The following is a 20,208-nucleotide window of genomic DNA, read 5'->3' as shown; positions in this document are numbered from 1 at the left end:
ACTGCTGGGCCGAGCAGGTGGGTGGGTGTACAGGGAAGCCTCTCACGGCTGAGCTGCCAGCCAAGGGGGTTGCAGCATTCGGGACTTCCTGGTGTGCCAACCTGTTGGGCCATGTGAAGGCTGGGATGTGTTGTCCACCTGCCCTTCTCCTGTGGAGAGAGCTCTGTCCGACTCTTGCTCCTTTGGCATCCAGCTCCTGGCACATCTTTCAAACTGCTGCCTCTGTTTTGGGTCTCAGTGGGACCAGCAGAGTGTGCCTGTTCTCCCCAAGCTTCTGGAGTCTCAGCCTCCCAGAGTGCTCTGACTCTCACCAGTGTCCAGCCCCACTAATCACCAGGACCCAGTGCAGTGCAGACTACTGCTCCCAGAGCAGATCTGCAGGGCCAGGTGTGCAGAGCTCCTGAGCGCCTGCGCCCTTCCTGTGCTGTTACTTTTCCCTCTGCTTGTGGGCTGAGACGAGGGGAGGGCTTGGGGCCCACTGGAATACAGCTTACCACGTTACCATTCTCTGGTGGTCCTCTCTCCTCCCCCAGGTGTAGGTGGTCTGTCCTGCAGTCTCCAGGTCATTGTCAGGGTGAGCTGTAGTTACTGTAGTTGCTTCTTTGGTGTGTGTGTGGGAGGAGGTTTTCACTTTGCCTTCCTACTCCACCATCTGTTTCCCCCCTCCTCTTAAAAACAATATTTTGACATGAAAACGTGGCCAAGATAAATTGCTAAATGGAAAAAAGGAAGATTTTAGAAGGGTTTTAAACATTGTGTACAATGTGACTATTTGTGGAAAAAAATCCAAGTATTTTGTATATATTTCTATTTATATACACACATACTTGTATATTGTAAATATCTGAAAAGATACTGAATCAGTCAGAGTTCTTAATTTTCAAGCAAATGAGATCAACTTTGTCCAATATAAGTAAAAAAGATCACTTGAAAGATAGTAAATAACTCTGAAATCTCTGGAGTGCCTATAGAATTAGAAGTAATGCCCAAAGTCTACTGCTTGACGTGTTCCACGAAGACACCCTGTCGGTGGATGTGGGTGTGCAGTCTGAATGACTGAGACCACTGAGACTTCTGCTGGAGTTTTGGCCAGTGTTATCAGTACTCTGGAATGTATTCTGGATACTTGCTGCTCTTTTTTGTCATCTGTTTACAGTTCAGAATCTGGCATAGGTGCATTTGATTGTCAGAGCTTATGTTTTGTGCCCTATTTGCAAGTGAAGCTGGGAAAGTGACTATGTGGGCCTTCTGTAGTGGGCAGAGGGCCCTGCCTCATCAGATGGGGTGTTGCCTAATGTATAAAGAGGATAAGGAGCTTGGACGACAGACTGAAAGCCATCTACTGCAGATAGTCAGGGATTGCTGGTGTTGGTTAGTTCTGAGCAGTGGGGATGGAATGGCTTAATGGGCTGCTAAGGGAACCTTTTTGTGCTCTTTGAATTAAAAAAGATTATATAACAATGATAATAAAAAGACTTTGGGGAACAAAAGTGGACTTCATTTTTTCCCACCACTTCCACTGTTATACTGCTCCCATTGGAATCCAAGAGGGCTTCCCAACATAATGGGACAATTCCATCAAATTTTCCAAATCAATTTCATTGAGAAATTCACCATACAATTTCCTCTTAACTTCAGTCACCTCTATATTGCTTGTACATAGTTGGGCAGAGAAATCATGAAATGGTTTTCACTGGGATACTAGTGGCTGCTTCTTCCTTTTCGTCTGGTGGAACTAATTTAGTATAATTCTTTGAGGTCTATAGGATTCAGCTTTGAAAATTAAGGTGTTGTATTGACTGATATGGTTGATGCAGTGCTGATAAATGCAAGGTGCAAAACTAAAATATACTTAAAATTTGGCTGTACTGTGTGATTTTTCTGTTTTTCTACTATTTGCTTCTCTATAAAAAACTAGTCTGAGAGCTTTAGTACAATAAAGTATTAGCATATTAAAGCTTTTTAAACTCTATTTCTTAGAACAGTTTTGATTTATGAAACAAGTATGAAGATTGTACAGTAGAGTTTCCATATGCCCCACACATCCAGGTTTCCATGTTAACATCTTACATTAGTTTGGTACATTTGTAACAATTAATTACCCAATATTGATATATTATCATTGACAAAAGCCCATGATTCATTAAGATTTTATTAGTTTTTATCTTAAATCCTTTTTTCTTTTCCAGGATAGTTGATGTATTTTATACATTTATATAGTACTTTTTCATATGTGTAGTAATGTCATAGAGCTATATAATTCTAGTTCTGATAGAATCTGGGGGAAAATAAATAAAATCTTGGCCATAATGAGATTCTATATTCTTTTATGTACAAATTTCTTATGAGAAAGAATAATCAACCTTTAATTTTTTTCTGTTCCATATTCAGTGGAACAAGTTCCTGTAGATCCGTACAACATCCCCCTGTCCCAGGCTGAAGTTATACAGGAAGGGAGTGATGTCACTCTAGTTGCTTGGGGCACTCAGGTCAGTAGCACTCACAGCAGTTGGTAATGTCCATATGTGCTTGGAAGCTGTCATTTTTAATCATGATACCATGAAGAATTTAAAGTGATGTTTTCCTTATGTCTCAAAGTCTTGTTCGTGGCTACATCTATATCTGGTACTGACTTCTGATTGAAGGTGGGTGCTTATCACTCATATTAAAATAAATATGCATATGGTGAATCCATTAAAAATACACTGGGTTTGCAAAAATGTATTCGTTGAAAATACTTTTTATGAAGTACACCTTACCTGTCTTCACTACTTATTTCTGCAGTTGACTGTCATTTGCATCCCATCTGCTGTCATCTCCCATGAACAGTTTCCTGGATATGTACCCGTGCAGTGGTGTAGCCTCAGAATTCCATACTCTTCTCTTTTCTAGCAAACCTCATCCCTGAACTATCTCAGCTTTCTCTGGTGCTTGTCAGATTGCTTTACCTGCGAACTTTTAAACTCAGGACCCTTTTTCCCTCTGGCCATAGACTGCCGTCTTTTATACTTTTATCTCTTTGTTTTAAAGAAATGGTCAGTTTTTCTTTACTCCATGTAAAGGAAATACTTGCTTATTTTAGAAAATTTAATACAGCATTGTATAAAGAAGATAATGAAAATCATTTTTAATACCACAGCTTCCCACTTCCTTCTCCACTTTGATTTTGGCTTGGGCAGCTGCAGTCCTCGGGGTTTCTCGCCTCTCTTAGTCTTCTGTCCACATCTCTGTCTCTCTTAGCAGGTGTCCTTACTTCTCTCTTTAACGGAGAAATTAGAGTGGGTAGACATAACCTGGCTTTTCCTTCACACCAATCACTTGGCTGTCAATCCTTTCCTCTTTCCCTTTTGTCCTCAAAGAAGAGGGGTCTGATTTCCATAACTGCCTCTCCAGACCTCATTCAGATTCTATTAGATTTTAACTTCCCCAGGTCTGTGACTCATTAGCTGGTGTCTCTCTCTCCTACATCTTCAGTTTCTCCTTTTCATGTCCCTTTTATTAAAAAGGTATGTATCTCTATCTAAAAAGTAACTTTTCTCTACCCTACTTTTCCCTTAAATGCCAGTATGTCTCCCTCCTTTATCACTAAACCTAAACAATTCTCTACTACTCATATGTAGTTCCTGTATGTTCTTGTACCTCATGAGCTTTGCTCCTGCTAATTTCCTAATACTATTTCTGCTAACATTGCTAATCTTCTAACTGTAAATCCAACGCTTATGCCATATTGCTATGGTCTATGACACTTTTTATATGAAACCCTTTCTTCTTTTGCTTCTGTTTCTTTAACTGTGTTTTCATCATTTTTTAAAAAAGTGATCTCTAGTTTCCTTCAGTGTTGATCATCCACAGGGTTCCTTGATTTTGCCCTTTGCTTCTCCCTCTGCACGCTTTCTCTAGAAACTTAACCTATTCCTGTGATTTTATTTACCTTCTGTGTGCTGGTATCTTAAGTATCAGTAAGTCTAGCAATGATTGCTCTCCCTTTCTGTAAGAATCTCTTGCCAATTGTTTTCTAGAAATCTATATTTGACTATTTTGGAGGGATATAGGGTTCAACATTCCTAAAATAAATTTAGTTCTTCATGCAAATTCCCCTGTTTTTAAACACTATCTCTGTTAATGATATCAGAATTCAACTAATTTTTCAGACCTGAATCTCTATAGTCAATCTTTGCATGTTTTTCTCCTTAATTCAGGTTCATGTGATCCGAGAGGTAGCTTCCATGGCTCAGGAAAAGCTGGGAGTGTCCTGTGAAGTCATTGATCTGAGGACTATAATACCTTGGGATGTGGATACAGTTTGCAAGGTATGAATATAATGTGATAGAGTATCATTTCCTCAAAATCTTGGGCCAGATTTGTTGGTTGTTTGCAAAGAATTATTTTGAAATTTTAAGCTTTATGAGAGTTTTCAACTGATTAAAATACCTTGAAGTTTACACTATGCGTGAAATGAGTGCTGTCTAGTCAGCTTAATGCTCAAGGAAACAAATCAGTTTAGGTTTATTCCCTTTTGTAGTTCTGTGTTGAAAATATTGTAAAACTGTGTCCTTCATGCACCCAGGTAGTTTTGAGTTGTGTGAATGGTAGAGTGGTGCAAATAGCGTATCAGGGATATTGAAGTTACCTGTGTTTTTAACTTATTATTGTTTATGGTTTGATATCTAGGTTTAATATAGTCAGCTAAATGGTTTGGCTAGATTTTTATTCATTTCTTGTCCAAAAGGATGGAAATGGATTATTTTAAGAACTCTCTTTGCATAGCCTTAATACTGTGGATCACAATTTGAATGCTATGTTGTGGGATTCTGGCTACTCTGGTTCAGTTTTCTATCAAAGTAGACTCTTTACAGCCTGCTCTCAAGAATGTAGTTTAGTTCTTATTTACTTGGCTATAATCAGTATCTTTGTATGAAGATAAAAAGTCTAGATAAAGTAAAGTGCATCTTTTCCCATGTTGGTATATAGGGAAGGTCAGGCTCTTTTTTTTGTGATGGTCTTATCTCCTAAAGTTTAGGTAACACTGCATGCATTATTTTTTCTCTTACTTTACTATTATAGTCATTGAATACTAGTAAGGATTTTTAAGTTTATTATTTTTAAGAGCTATGGAATCCTCACAACTTTTATAGACCATTTCTTAGGCTGTTGCATGAAAACCTGAAGCTACTACTGCTGTAAAAATGCAGTGTCTTTAGGTGAGGATTATTTTATAATTTAGTGGAAGAATTAAGATTTCTTATAGTAAATGTTCTGTAGACTTGATATCAACTAAACACTTGAGATGGTTATAAATGGTTTCAATAATTTCTAAATCCTTATATTTATAGTTTCCACAATTAAGAGCAGTATTTCAGGTTGATTTATTCATAACTGCATGAAAAGAATGCTTTTTGCAGGCATTCTTTGAATTTGAAAATTTAAATCAAGCCAGACACTGGGTTTTTTTTCAATAGCCAGATGTTTCAAATTATGGTTAAAGTGGGGCTGGTAAGCTTTTCCCCAGAGTGATCATCTTGTTTGCAGCACTTGGGGTTGTATTTATAGTGTAAATGGTACAGTGGGGTATGACACATAGTCAGGACAAGTACTTTTGAACGCCTTCACATATTTAATATTTCCTTAATTTACCTACATCCAAAAAGCATCTGTAGTAGCTTTTGGCAAAACACAAATATACCAACACTCTGAATGTAAAGTGAGGAGAGGTTGAGGAAGAAAGAAGGGGAAATTATTTGTATCTATATCAATTTGTTTGGATGGGATCCCCCCAACTATACACCCTCTTTTATTAAATCTGCTGGTTGACTTTTGTGATCTTGTTTGCTTACTGAAAAAGATGGAAGAGGGGACCAGAGACCACTAGTGAAAAAAGCGATGCATCAAAACTGACTTGTCGACACGAATAGTTTTGTGTTGCGGTGCTTTCATCATGCCGTTTTCTAGTTAATGATCCTCCAGTTATGATAGTGAAAGCCAGCATGTCATTTCTTGATTACTTTTGCTCTATTTGTGAAACTCTTTTTGATTATCATGGAGCATGTCCTGTTTTCATGTATCAAAAAAAATTTTTGATGCTTGACATCTCTTCTGAAATTTGGAGAGGATATTAAAGGAGAGGGCCTGATAGCCCAACACTCATATACAAATAGGGCATTTTTTTGTGTTTAACTATAGTGAAGCTACTCTTCTTTATCTTTATGAACTCCATAGTAATCAAAATTTGTTTATTATCTCTTTCAGTTTGTGCTGTATTTTTTTTTTTTACTATTATTAATATACAATTACATGAGCAACATTGTGGTTACTAGACTCACCCCATTATCAAGTCCCCACCCCATACCTCATTACAGTCACTGTCCATCAGTGTTAGTAAGCTATAGAATCACTACTTGTCTTCTCTGCGCTATACAGCCTTCCCCGTGCCCCCCACCCACTACATTATGTGTGCTAATTGTAATGCCCTTTATTCCCCTTCTCCCTCCCTTCCCACCCACCCTTCCCAGTCCCTTTCCCTTTGGTAACTGTTAGTCCATTCTTGGGTTCTGTGATTCTGCTGCTGTTTTGTTCCTTCCATTTTTGCTTTGTTTTTATACTCCACAGATGAGTGAAATCATTTGGTACTTGTCTTTTTCCACCTGGCTTATTTCACTGAGCATAATACCCTCTAGCTCTGTCCATGTTGTTGCAAATTGTAGGATTTGTTTTCTTCTTATGGCTGAATAATCCATTGTGTATAGGTACCACATCTCCTTTATCCATTCATGTACTGATGGACACTTAGGTTGCTTCCATTTCTTGGCTATTGTAAATAGTGCTCTGATAAACATAGGGGTGCATCTGTCTTTTTGAGACTGAGAAACTGCATTCTTAGGGTAAATTCCTAGGAGTGTAATTCCTGGGTCAAATGGTATTTCTATTTTTAATTTTTTAGGAACTTCCATACTGCTTTCCACAATGGTTGGACTAGTTTACATTGCTACCAGCAGTGTAGGAGGGTTCCCCTTTCTCCACATTCTCACCAGCATTTGTTGTTCCTATTATTTTCTATGTTGGCCATCCTGATTGGCGTGAGGTGATATCTCATTATGGTTTTAATCTATATTTCCCTGATAATTAGAGATGTGGAGCATCTTTTCATGTGCCCATTGGCCATCTGAATTTCTTCTTTGGAGAATTATCTGTTCATATACTCTGCACATTTTTTAATAGAGTTATTTGCTTTTAGGGTGTTGAGGTGTATGAGTTCTTTTTTTAAAATTTTTTGTTATTATTAATCTACAGTTATGTTTACTAGGCTCCCCCCTTCACCAAGTCCCCCCAACAAACCCCATTAAAATCATTGTCCATCAGCGTAGTAAGATGCTGTAGAATCACTACTTGTCTTCTCTGTGTTGCACAGCCCTCCCCGTGACACCCCTCCCCCACATTATACATGCTAATTGTAATGCCCCCTTTCTTTTTCCCCACCCTTATCCCTCCCTCCCCACCCATCCGCCCCAGTCCCCTTCCCTTTGGTAACTGTTAGTCTGTTCTTGGGTTCTGTGATTCTGCTGCTGTTTTGTTCCTTCAGTTTTTCCTTTGTTCTTATACTCCACAGATGAGTGAAATCATTTGATACTTGTCTTTCTCCACTTGGCTTATGTCACTGAGCATAATATCCTCTAGCTCCATCTATGTTGTTGCAAATGGTAGGATTTGTTTTCTTCTTATGGCTGAATAATATTCCATTGTGTATATGTACCACATCTTCTTTATCCTTCATCTACTGATGGATACTTAGGTTGCTTCCATTTCTTGGCAATTGTAAATACTGCTGCAATAAACATAGGGGTGCATCTGTCTTTTCCAAACTGGGCTGCTGTGTTCTTAGGGTACATTCCTAGAAGTGGAATTCCTGGTCAAATGGCATTTCTATTTTGAGCTTTTTGAGGAACCTCCATACTGCTTTCCACAATGGTGAACTAGTTTACATTCCCACCAGCAGTGTAGGAGGCTTCCTGTTTCTCCACAACCTTGCCAACATTTGTTGTTGTTTGTCTTTCGGATGGCGGCGATCCTTATTGGTGTGAGGTGATATCTCATTATGGTTTTAATTTGCATTTCTCTGATGACTAGCGATGTGGAACATCTTTTCATGTGCCTGCTGGCCATCTGAACTTCTTCTTTGGAGAGCTGTCTGTTCAGCTCCTCTGCCCTTTTTTTAATTGGATTGTTTGCTTTTTGTTTGTTAAGGTGCATGAGCTCTTTATATATTTTGCATGTCAACTCTTTATCGGGTCTGTCATTTATGAATATATTGTGCCGTACTGTAGGATGCCTTTTTGTTCTGTTGATGGTGTCTACTGCTGTACAGAAGCTTTTCAGCTTAATGTAGTCCCACTTGTTCATTTTTGCTTTTGTTTCCCCTGCCCGGGGAGGTATGTTCATGAAGAAGTCACCCATGTTTATGTTGAAGAGAGTTTTGCCTATGTTTTTTTCTAAGAGTTTTATGGTTTCATGACTTATACTCAGGTCTTTGATCCATTTCAAATTTACTTTTGTGTATGGGGTTAGACAGTGATCCAGTTTCATTCTCTTACATGTAGCTGTCCAGTTTTGTCAGAACCAACTGTTGAAGAGACTGTCATTTCCCCATTGTATGTTCATGGCACCTTTATCGTATATTAATTGACCATGTATGTTTGGGTTAATGTCTGGAGTCTCTATTATGTTCCAGTGTTCTGTGGGTCTGTTCTTGTGCCAGCACCAAATTGTCTTGATTACTGTGGCTTTGTAGTAGAGCTTGAAGTTGGGGTGTGAGAGCCCCCCCAATTTATTATCCCTTCTCAGGGTTGCTTTGGCTATTTGGGGTGTTTGGTGTTTCCATATGAATTTTTGAACGATTTGTTCCAGTTTGTTGAAGAATGCTGTTGGTAATTTGATAGTGATTGCATCGAATCTGTATATTGCTTTGGGCAGGATGGCCATTTTGACGATACTAATTCTTCCTAGCCAAGACCATGGGATGAACTTCCATTTATTCATGTCCTCTTTAATTTCTCTTAAGAGAGTCTTGTAGTTTCCAGGGTATAGGTCTTTCACTTCCTTGGGTAGGTTTATACCTAAGAATTTTATTCTTTTTGATGCAATTGTGAATGGAATTGTTTCCCCAATTTCTATTTCCATTAGTTCATTGTTAGAGTATAGGAAAGCCACAGATTTCTGTGTATTAATTTTGTATCCCACAACTTTGCTGAATTCCGATATTAGTTCTAGTAGTTTTGGGGTGGAGTCTTTAGGGTTTTTTATATACAGTATCATGTCATCTGCAAATAGTGACAGTTTGACTTCTTCTTTACCAATCTGGATTCCTTGTATTTCTTTGTTTTGTCTAATTGCCATGACTAGGACCTCCAGTACTATGTTGAATAAAAGTGGGGAGAGTGGGCATCCCTTTCTTGTTTCTGATTTTAAAGGAAAAGCTTTAAGCTTCTTGCTGTTCAGTATGATGTTCGCTGTGCGTTTATCATATATGGCCTTTATTTTGTTGAGATACTTGCCCTCTATACCCATTTTGTTGAGTTTTTATCATGAACACATGTTGATTTGGTCGAATGCTTTTTCAGCATCTGTGGAGGTGATCATGTGGTTTTTGTCCTTCTTTTTGTTCATGTGATGGATGATGTTGATGGATTTTCAAATGTTGTACCATCCTTGCATCCCTGGGATGAATCCCACTTGGTCATGGTGTATGATCCTTTTGATGTATTTTTGAATTAGGTTTGCTAATATTTTGTTCAGTATTTTTGCATCTACATTCATCAGGGATATTGGTCTGTAGTTTTCTTTTTCGGTGAGGTCTTTGCCTGGTTTTGGTATTAGGGTGATGTTGGCTTCATAGAATGAGTTTGGGAGTATTCCCTTCTCTTCTATTTTCTGGAAAATTTTAAGGAGAATGGTTATTATATTATATCACTTCTGTATGTCTGATAAAATTCTGAGGTAAATCCATCTGGCCTGGGGGTTTTGTTCTTGGGTAGTTTTTTGATTAGCACTTCAGTTTCGTTGCTGGTAATTGGTCTGTTTAGATTTTGTGTTTCTACCTTGGTCAGTCTTGGAAAGTTGTATTTTTTTAGGAAGTTGTCCATTTCTTCTAGATTTTCCAGCTTGTTAGCATATAGGTTTTCATAGTATCCTCTAATGATTCTTTGTATTTCTGTGGGGTCCATTGTGATTTTTCCTTTCTTGTTTCTGATTCTATTGATGTGTGTTGATTCTTTTTTTCAGTTACTAAGACTGGCTAGAGGCTTATCTATTTTGTTTATTTTCTCAAAGAACCAGCTCTTGGTTTCATTGATTTTTTCTATTGTTTTATTCTTGTCAATTTTATTTATTACTCCTCTGATCTTTATTATGTCCCTCCTTCTGCTGACTTTAGGCCTCATTTGTTCATCTTTTTCCAATTTTGATAATTGTGACTTTAGACTACTCATTTGGGATTGTTCCTCCTTCTTTAAATATCTGTGGATTGCTATATACTTTCATCTGAAGACTGCTTTTGCTGCATCACGCAGAAGTTGGGGCTTTGTGTTGTTATTTGTTTCCATATATTGCTTGATGTCTATTTTCATTTGGTCATTTGTCCATTCATTATTTAGGAGCATGTTGTTAAGCCTCCATGTGTTTGTGAGCCTTTTTGCTTTCTTTATACAATTTATTTCTAGTTTTATACCTTTGTGGTCTGAAAAGTTGGTTGATAGAATTTCAGTCTTTTTGAATTTACTGAGGCTCTTTTTGTGGCCTAGTATGTGGTCTATTCTGGAGAATGTCCCATGTGCACTTGAGAAGAATGTGTATTCCTGTTGCTTTTGGATTTAGAGTTCTGTAGATGTGTATGAGGTCCATCTGTTCTAGTGTGTTGTTCAGTACCTCTGTGTCCTTACTTATTTTCTGTATGGTGCATCTATCCATTGGAGTGAGTGGTGTGTTGAAGTCTCCTAAAATGAATGCATCACATTCTATTTCCTCCTCTAATTCTGTTAGTATTTGTTTCACATATGCTGGTGCTCCTGTATTGGGTGCATATATCTTTATAATGGTTATATCCTCTTGTTGGACTGACCCCTTTATCATTACGTAATGTCCTTCTTTATCTTTTGTTACTTTGTTTTGAAGTCTATTTTGTCTGATACTAGTACTGCAACCCCTGTTTTTTTCTCCCTGTTGTTTGCATGAATTATCTTTTTCCTTCCTTGACTTTTAGTCTGTGCATGTCTTTGGGTTGGTGGTGAGTCTCTTGTAAGCAGCATGTAGATGGGTCTTGCTTTTTTATCCATTCTATTACTCTGTGTCTTTTGATTGGTGCATTCAGTTCATTTTCATTTAGGGTGATTATTGAAAGATATGTACTTATTGTCATTGCAGGCTTTAGATTCGTACTTACCAAAGTTCAAGGTTCATTTCCTTACTATCTAAGAGTCTAACTTACCTCACTTAATATGCTGTTACAAACACAATGTAAAGGTTCTTTTTTTTTTTTTTCTCCTCCTTTTTCTTCCTCCTCCATTCTTTATGTATTAGGTATCATATTCTGTGTTCTTTGTCTATCCCTTGAGTGACTTTGGGGATAGTTTTTTTAATTATGCATTTGTTTAGTAATTAGCTGTTCTACTTTCTTTGCTGTGGTTTTATTTCCTCTGGTAACAGCTATTAAACCTTAGGAACACTTCCATCTATAGCAGTCCGTCCAAAATAGACTGCATAGATGGTTTGTGGGAGGTAAATTCTCTCAGCTTTTGCTTATCTGGAAATTGTTTAATCCCTCCTTCCAATTTAAATGATAATCTTGCTGGATAAAGTTATTGTGGTTCCAGGCCCTCCTGCTTCATGGCATTAAATACGTCATGCCACTCCTTTCTGGCCTGTAAGGTTTCTGCTGAGAAGTCTGATGTTAACGTGATGGGCTTTCCTTTGTATGTGATTTATTTCTCTCTCTGGCTGTTTTTAATAGTCTGTCCTTATCCTTGATCTTTGCCAGTTTAATTACTTTATGTCTTGGTGTTTTCTTCCTTGGGTCCCTTGTGTTGGGAGATCTGTGGTTCTCCATGGCCTGAGAGACTATCTTCTTCCCCCCAGATTGGGGAAGTTTTCAGCAACTAGCTCCTCAAAGATACTTTCTATCCCTTTCTGTCTTTCTTCTTCTTCTTCTGGTAGCCCTATAATGCTAATATTGTTCCGTTTGGATTGGTCACACAGTTCTGTCAATATTCTTTCATTCTTTTAGAGCCTTTTTTCTCTCTGGGCCTCAGGTTCTTTGTATTTCTCTTCTCTAGTTTCTATTTCATTTATTGTCTCCTCCACCATATCCAACCTGCTTTTAATACCCTCCATCGTGTTCTTCAGTGATTGGATCTCTGACCCGAATTCATTCCTGAGTTCCTGGATGTCTTTCCATACCTCCATTAGCATGTTGATTTTTATTTTGAACTCCCTGTCAGGAAGAGCCATGAGGTTCATGTCATTTAAATCTTTCTCTGGAGTTATATTAATAATTTACTCTGGACCAGGTTCCTTTGGTGTTTCATATTTGTATATGGCGCCCTCTAGTGTCCAGAAGCTCTAGTCTGGAGCTGCTCAGCCCCTGAAACAATGTTGGGGGTCCCAGGGGAGCAGTTTTGGTGCCTGAGGGGAGGAAAGAGCTGTTTCCTGTTTCCCTGCTGCTATGCCTGCTTCCACTGCCTGAACCTGTGGGCTGAGCACACAGGTATAAGCTTTTGTCCCAGATCAGCTGGATATGGATCCCTGCTTTCTACAAGCTGCTGGAATCTCAGTTTCTCCAGGAATTCTGCCTGTATTAACTTTCCAACCCGGTAGTCATGTGAGTCTCATGAAAGCACCATGAAATGTAGGTTTGTGCTCCCAGAGCAGATCTCCTGAACTAGATATTCAGGAGTCCCAGGCCTTCCACTCCCTCCCTGTTCTGTTTCTCTTACACTTGCCAATGAGCTGGGGTGGGGGAAGGGCTTGGGTCCCACTGGGCTACGGCTCTGGTACGTTACTCTGTTCCATGAGTTCTGCTCTTTTCTCCAGGTGTGTGCAGTGTGGCACAGTTCTCTTTCCTGTTGCTCTCTCCGGATTAGTTGCACCAACTATATTTTCTAATTGTATACGGTTTTAGGAGGAAGCCTCTGTCTCTTTTCTCACACTGCCATCTTAAATCTATGAGTTCTTTATATATTTTGGATGTTAACCCCTTGTGAGTTATGTCATTTACAAATATATTCTCCCATACTGTAGGATGCCTTCTTTTTCTGCTGATAGTGTCCTTTGCTGTACAGAAGCTTTTTAGCATGATGTATTACCATTTGCTCATTTTTGATTTTGTTTTCCCTTGCCCCAAGAGATGCGTTCAGGAAAAGTTGCTTATGTTTATATTCAAGAGATTTTTGCCTGTGTTGTCTTCTAAGAGTTTTATGGTTTCATGACTTACATTCAGGTCTTTGATCCATTTCGAGTTTACTTTTGTGTATGAGGTTAGACAATAATCCAATTTCATTCTCTTACATGTAACTGTCCAGTTTTGCCAACATCATCTGTTGAAGAGGCTGTCATTTCCCCATTGTATATCCATGGCTCCTTTATTGTATATTAGTTGGCCATATTTGGTTGGGTTAGCGCTGTGTTTTATGACAAATGTCTTGTGACAAATTTATATCTATCAGCTTTATTCATTACATGTTAAACTGAACACCAAAGTGCATCTTTTGGAATACCTAATCAAGGAAAACCTGTTAAAGGTAATAATGATTTATTGGACACATACATTAGCATACTGTACATAGTAATATGACTTGGGGACAGTTGAGAATTGGTTATTTTAATCTGAATTTAACTATGATTTAAAATCATAGTCATACTTTTTGCTTAAGCCTTGAAGCATTGCTTGGGAGTTATAAGCCTGAAAATTTGCTTGGGCAAAGAGAAACAAGCAAAGTTTTTGAATTTTCTCAGGGAAGCTACAAAATTAGAGACTTGAGTGGACCTAAAACTGTAACCAATTTATCTATTCAGTTCTGAACCTGATAATTAGAAGCTAAGCTAGAAGCCTTCGCAAGTGAAATAGAAATCCTCAGTTTTGAGGTGCTTAGGTGACAGAGACCTGTTCTGGGGAGTGGGGATATGGGTAAAGGTGGAGTGGCTCAAGAACATCTGTGATGAGAGCTGAATGCTCTGAAATGAGTGGTAAATCTGCAGTGATCTGCAGCTGCTTTTTCCTTGGGGCCATCTGTTAATTAAGCCTCAGTGAGAAGCCAGCTATTCAGGTGTGTAGAACTCACCCTTCATGGGGCTGTAATGACAGAATTGGAAACTTAAGGGGTCGTAAACACACAGTTGACTTGCCTCTCAAGATATTTGCCAAATTCCAAAGCTGTGTATGGTGGGAACTAAGCAGAAAATACCTGAAAAGCTGAGCCATTGGTTAAGGTTGAACTGATAAATATCATTCATAGTCTCAATTAAAAGCTGTGGAGTCTGGCCTTAGGATTGGATGCAAATCAGAAGTAGATCAAACTTTCCCAAATCCACAACACAGCCTCTACCCATATCAGATCCTTACTGGGTTAATGCAATTTACCATCTGCTCTGTCTGCCCAGCAGAACAGGAAGTCAGTTCTTCCATCGTCTGGAACCTCTGAATCAGCATTTAAAAAAAAGGTTAAGTATATGAAGAGGTAGGACCATTTGGTCAAAAAACCGAGAGAAAATACAAACACTGGCAGAAACACAGGTATTCCAGATGTTGGAGTTAGCAGACAAAGACTTTGTGATTATTTTGTTTAGGAACTGTCTTGCCAATGGGTTTCAGCCCTGGGCAAGTTCACTATGAATTCAATGTGACCAAAGAAAATGATGGTAAAACGTTCTTGGGGTGAAAGGGTTTATTACCCGGCTAGCTCTCCTGGTGATAGTAGGTCAAGCACTAGCATCTCTGCCTCTGCCCAGAGCACTGGGCTGAGCCCTCTGTATTGTGCAATAATAGCTTATTGCCTATGGGTGTGGAGGCGGTAGCCTAGCAACAGGCCAGTTACATCATCAGGTGGTTTTTAGTTCAGTGAGGATCCTGGCCATAGGAACCCCAACTTCCAGGAGATGCATTCAGGAAAAGTTGCTTATGTTTATATTCAAGAGATTTTTGCCTATGTTGTCTTCTCAGAGTTTTATGGTTTCATGACTTACATTCAGGTCTTTGATCCATTTCGAGTTTACTTTTGTGTATGAGGTTAGACAATAATCCAGTTTCATTCTCTTACATGTAACTGTCCAGTTTTGCCAACATCATCTGTTGAAGAGGCTGTCATTTCCCCATTGTATATCCATGGCTCCTTTATTGTATATTAGTTGGCCATATTTGGTTGGGTTAGCGCTGTGTTTTATGACAAATGTCTTGTGACAAATTTATATCTACCAACTTCCCTACAGGAACATAGAGGAAAGGGAACAAAAAAGGTAAGAAGATAGAGAATTATCCTAGAGAATGTGCATATATGTGTTTCAGATATTGTAGAAGCCAAAACAGTTTGACATATTTACACATGTTGGGCTTAGTAGATGATAGTACTAGATGAAGTAGAAGGCAGGTTAATAGAAAATGTCCATACTGAAGTAAACTGAAAAAAATAAGACTAAAACAGAAAAGACCATAAAACACACTTGGATCTGATTGGAAGGTCTGTCCCACATACAATTTGAATTCCAGAAGGAGAAGAGATAATGAATTGGTCAGAAACAATATCATCAACATACTCAAGATACCTATAAGAAGGATATATTGAAAGAAGACCATATCCATGTACACAGTGGAGTGACATCTTAAATTGCTGAAAATGCCAAGCTAGAGTTCTATACCCAGTGCAAAGATCCTTTTAAAGTTAAGATGACAGAAAAAGTTAAGGAAAATAGAAATTGAGAGAATTGATCACCAGCACATTTTCACTAAAACAAACACTTATAAAGGAGTTACTTAAAAGGAAAAAATGATCCTGGAAGAAAGTCAGGATGGGCTTATAGGGGCTTAATTTTCTGTTCTAGAATTAAGTGTTAAATTTTTATTAGATTATAATAAGTCAAGGATGCATGTTGTAACCTGTAGAGTTAGCAACTGAAATAGTGAAAGTAAATCCAGAAAGGTAAAAAGGGAATTGTAGATTAATACAAATATTTGGTTAAACTAAAAGAAAGGAAAATATGTACAAAAAACAGGTGTCAATAGGAAGCAGTAAGATGACAGATACCCAGGTATATATGTAATTAAATCAAATGCAAATGGGTTAAATGATCCTAGTAAAATCCTGATTGTCAGACTTCATTAAAAAACACCACTAACAACATGCACCTTAAAAGACACATGTTTTAAATATGAGGACACAGAAAAGTTGAAAGGGACAGAAAATATTTATGTAGTTGTGCTAACTTCAAATAAAGTTTTTAAGGCAAGAAGCACAACTAGAAATAAAGAGGAACATTTCATAATTCTAGTGGAATTAGTCCACCATGAAGATGTCAGTCTTAAATCTTCCATCCTAAATAGTGTAGCATGGCTTTAAGATGTATAAAACAAATAAAATATGAAACTACAAGGAGATATAGACATATCCACAATAATAGTGGGAGACTTTGACATCCCTCTTAAAAATTGATCAAAGAGATAATGGTAAATATATAGAAGATCTGAGCACACAGTTAATAAATCTGTCCTCATTGTATATCCAGATGTGCAGGAAATCATCTTTTTTTATTGAAGAATAATTGACCGACAATATTGTATTCATTTCAAGTGCATAACGTAAGTGATTCGATATTTATATACATCATGAAATTGTTACCAAAGAAGTCTGGCTCAATTGAATATGGAACATTTGTCAAAATTGACCAGATGCTGGGACATAAACATAACCTTAACAAATTTCAAAAGTTTGAAGTCCTTTAGAGTATGTCTGACAATACTGGAATCTAGTTAGAAAAAGACAACTGGAAAAGTCCCAACTTCCTACAAATTAAGTAATTTACATTTACCCATGGGTTGTTAAGATAAACAGGAATTAGTACTTCTATTGAACTGAATGGTTATGAAGATACACATCACAAGTTTCAGCATTCAGCTAAAGTCATGCTAGAGGGAACTTTTAAGAGAACTGGTAATGTTTGTAAAACATTAAAAAGTCATTAAGGGAGAAACTGAGTGATTCATGTGTGAGAACTTTATGCACAAAATCATAACATTATTCAGGCAGTTAAGATTCAAACAAAGTGAAGCACATACCATGTTAATTGATTATAGGGTTAAGAATAGGCAAGGCAGTCTTGAAGAGCTGAAGTACTTAATTATTAAATGTGTTGTAACATTATAGTAATTACAATATTGTATTGGTATAAAGGTAGACAAATGGATCAATGGAATATACTAAAGAGTCCAAAAACAGAGTTGGTCATCTGATTCAGGAAAAAGGTGACAGTGCAATTCAGAGAGGAAAAGGTGATGCTGAATAAATGATGCTGGTTTATTGGGCACTGTGGAAGCCAATTATGTTAATCCTTAACCACTCAAACATCAATTCCAAGTGGACTGCAGATCTAATTATGAAAGAAAAATCATAAATGTCTTGGGAGGATCACTGAATATTGTTATGATCTTGGGTAGGCAAAGATTTATTGAACAAAACAAAAAAATACAAACACATATTAAAAAGGATGATAAAACTGGACATTAATATTAAAATATTTAGTCCTCAAAGGGCTCCCATAGGAGAGTAAATAGATTTGTAGAAACTGATGGAAACTTTTACCCTGAAATATAAAGAACTGCTATAATCAAAAGGAAAAATATCCACATGTATATCCATGCAGATAGCCATGTATCCCAATAGATACTGGGCAAAAGGCTTGAGAAGGCTTTTTCACAAAGTAAGACATCCAAATGGCCAATAAATACATGAAAAATTGCTCAATTGCTTTAATCATTTGGACATGGAAATTAAAACTGTAATGCACAAGGCAGCAAAAAGATGTGAAGTAGGATGGCAGTTGAACACTTCCTCCCACATACTCTCCTAGGGAGCAACTACAGCAAGTACAGCTCACCTTGACAATGACCTGAAGACTGCAGAACTGATTGCCTACACCTGGGGAAGAAGAGAGACCCACACAGAGAAGGGTAAACTGGGAGACAGATCTGGACCCAAGCCCTTACTCCATCCCAGCCCATAAGCAGGAGGGAGAGGAGTGGAGTAGAGAGGGGAATAAATACTCAGGAATCTGGCACACCTGGCCCTGAAGATATGTTCTGGGAGAGTCCACATTGCAGTGGGCTTTGGTGATTAATGAGGCTGGACACCTGAGAGTTGGAGCACTCTGGGGGCTGAGATTCCTTTTCCTTGAGGAGGATCCGCATGCCCTGTCTGTCTCATTGAGGCCCAACACAGAGGCAGCAGTTTAAAAGATTTACCAGCAGCGGAAAGTGTTGCAGAAGGGTGGGAGTTGGAGGGAGCTCTCTCCAGAGGAGAAAGGGCAAGGAAACGATGATTTCCCAGCCCTTACTCAGCCCGAATTTTGGATGCCCTTGGGAGCCAGCTCCAAAAAGCTCTGTCTTCCTCACTAGTGGCTTAACCCCATGGAGGTGCTCCTGTGGGCACTTGCCCACCCTCCTGCTCTGCTCAGCAGTGGTCTGACTTTGCCAGCTGGCAAACGGGGAGGGGATGACACTTCCCCATTTCTCCTTGTCTGCCATCAGTTCTCTTGGTCAGTGCTTGGAGGAGCCAGCTCTAAACTTCCCACCTCCCTTGCAGGCAGCCCGGCTCTGCAGTGGTGCTCCGCTGTGTACCTGCCCTGCCCAGCCACTTGGCCCAGCAGCAGTCTGATTTTGTGACAGGTAGAGGGCAGACACTTTCTCAGCTCTCCACTTTCCTGACTCTCTGGCTTTCCTGGCCCTCCAGGCCCTCCTTCAGCTCACCTGGACAAGTGCTTGTGGGAGCCAGCTCTAAACTCTCAAACTCAGTGGCTCAGTGCACCTGTGCCAGCCAGCACACTTGTGCAGTGGAGGAAAAGAATAAAAAAGAAGTACTTTTAAATTGTGTTTGAAGTAGAATGACCATAATTGTAATATAGACTGTTAGATAGTTAGAAAGCTGTCTATAAATCTTAGAGTAACCAGAAACCTAAAGCCTGTAATAGATACACACAAATTTAAAAAAAGAAATCCATTTACAAGAGTAAAGAAAACTATCATATAATAATAGAATATAAGGAAGAAAGGATTAGAGAATTACAAAAACAACCAGAAAACAATAAAATAACCATCAGTACGTACCTATACCTACCTTAAATATAGGTGGACTGAATGCACCAATCAAAAGATACAGGGTGGCAGAATGGATAAGAAATGAGACCCATCTATACGCTGCCTACAATAGACTCATTTCAGACCTAAAGATATACATAGACTGAAAGTGAAGGAATGAAAAAAGATACTTCATGAAAATAATAGGGAGAGAAAAGCAGGAGTAACAGTACTTATATCAGACAAAATAGACTTCAAGACAAAGAAAGTAATGCGAGACATTCCATAATGATAAAGGGGTCAGTTCAACAAGATGATGTAAGAATTGTAAATACTTATGCAGCCAACATAGGAGCATTTAAATATGTAAAACAAATACTAACAGACCTAAAGGGAGAAATAACAACACAGTCATATTAGGATATTTTAACACCCCACTTACATCAATGGATAGATCATCCAGACAGAAAATTAAGGAAACACATGTTGAATGGCACATTAGAAGAGATGGGCTTAACAGATATATACAGAACATTCCATCCAAAAGCAGCAGGATACACACTTTCCTCAAGTGCACATGGAATTTTCTCCAGATTAGACCAAATATTAGGACACAAAAAGAGCCTCAATAAATTAAAAAGAGATTAAAATTATACCAGGCAAATTTTCAGATCACAGCAGTATGAAACTAGAAATCAGTCACATGAACAAAAAAGCCTACAAACACATGGAAGCTAAACAACATGGTCTAAATATTCAATGGATCAATGAACAAATCAAAACAGAATTCAGGCAATACATGGAGGCAAATGAAAACAAAAGTACAATGGTTCAAAATAAGTGAGATAAGCAAAAGTGGTTCAAAGAAAGAAGTACATAGCAATACAGGC

The 20,208-nt window shown here is 38.3% G+C and overlaps 1 protein-coding gene across 9 annotated transcripts in view; it reads left to right on the top strand.

Moving 5' to 3' along the window:
* Window positions 1-20,208, top strand: part of BCKDHB (branched chain keto acid dehydrogenase E1 subunit beta) — a 355,238-nt gene that overhangs the window by 122,123 nt on the left and 212,907 nt on the right. For 8 of the 9 annotated variants that reach the window (XR_012124140.1, XR_012124139.1, XR_012124144.1 and 5 more), the window contains 2 exons: window positions 2,392-2,489; window positions 4,200-4,310. Coding sequence is in view for 4 of the 9 variants with exons in the window: in XM_073219362.1 (XP_073075463.1) it covers window positions 2,392-2,489; window positions 4,200-4,310 (209 nt within the window). In the remaining 5 variants the exon portion in view is untranslated. The remainder of the gene's footprint in view (window positions 1-2,391; window positions 2,490-4,199; window positions 4,311-20,208) is intronic. The other variant, XR_012124142.1, reaches the window with a different exon arrangement.

This window comes from Manis javanica, chromosome 13 (assembly GCF_040802235.1).
Source record: "Manis javanica isolate MJ-LG chromosome 13, MJ_LKY, whole genome shotgun sequence".
Lineage (NCBI taxonomy): Eukaryota > Metazoa > Chordata > Mammalia > Pholidota > Manidae > Manis > Manis javanica.
The sequence above is the reverse complement of the archived record's forward strand: the minus strand, read 5'-3'. Positions and strand labels throughout refer to the sequence as shown.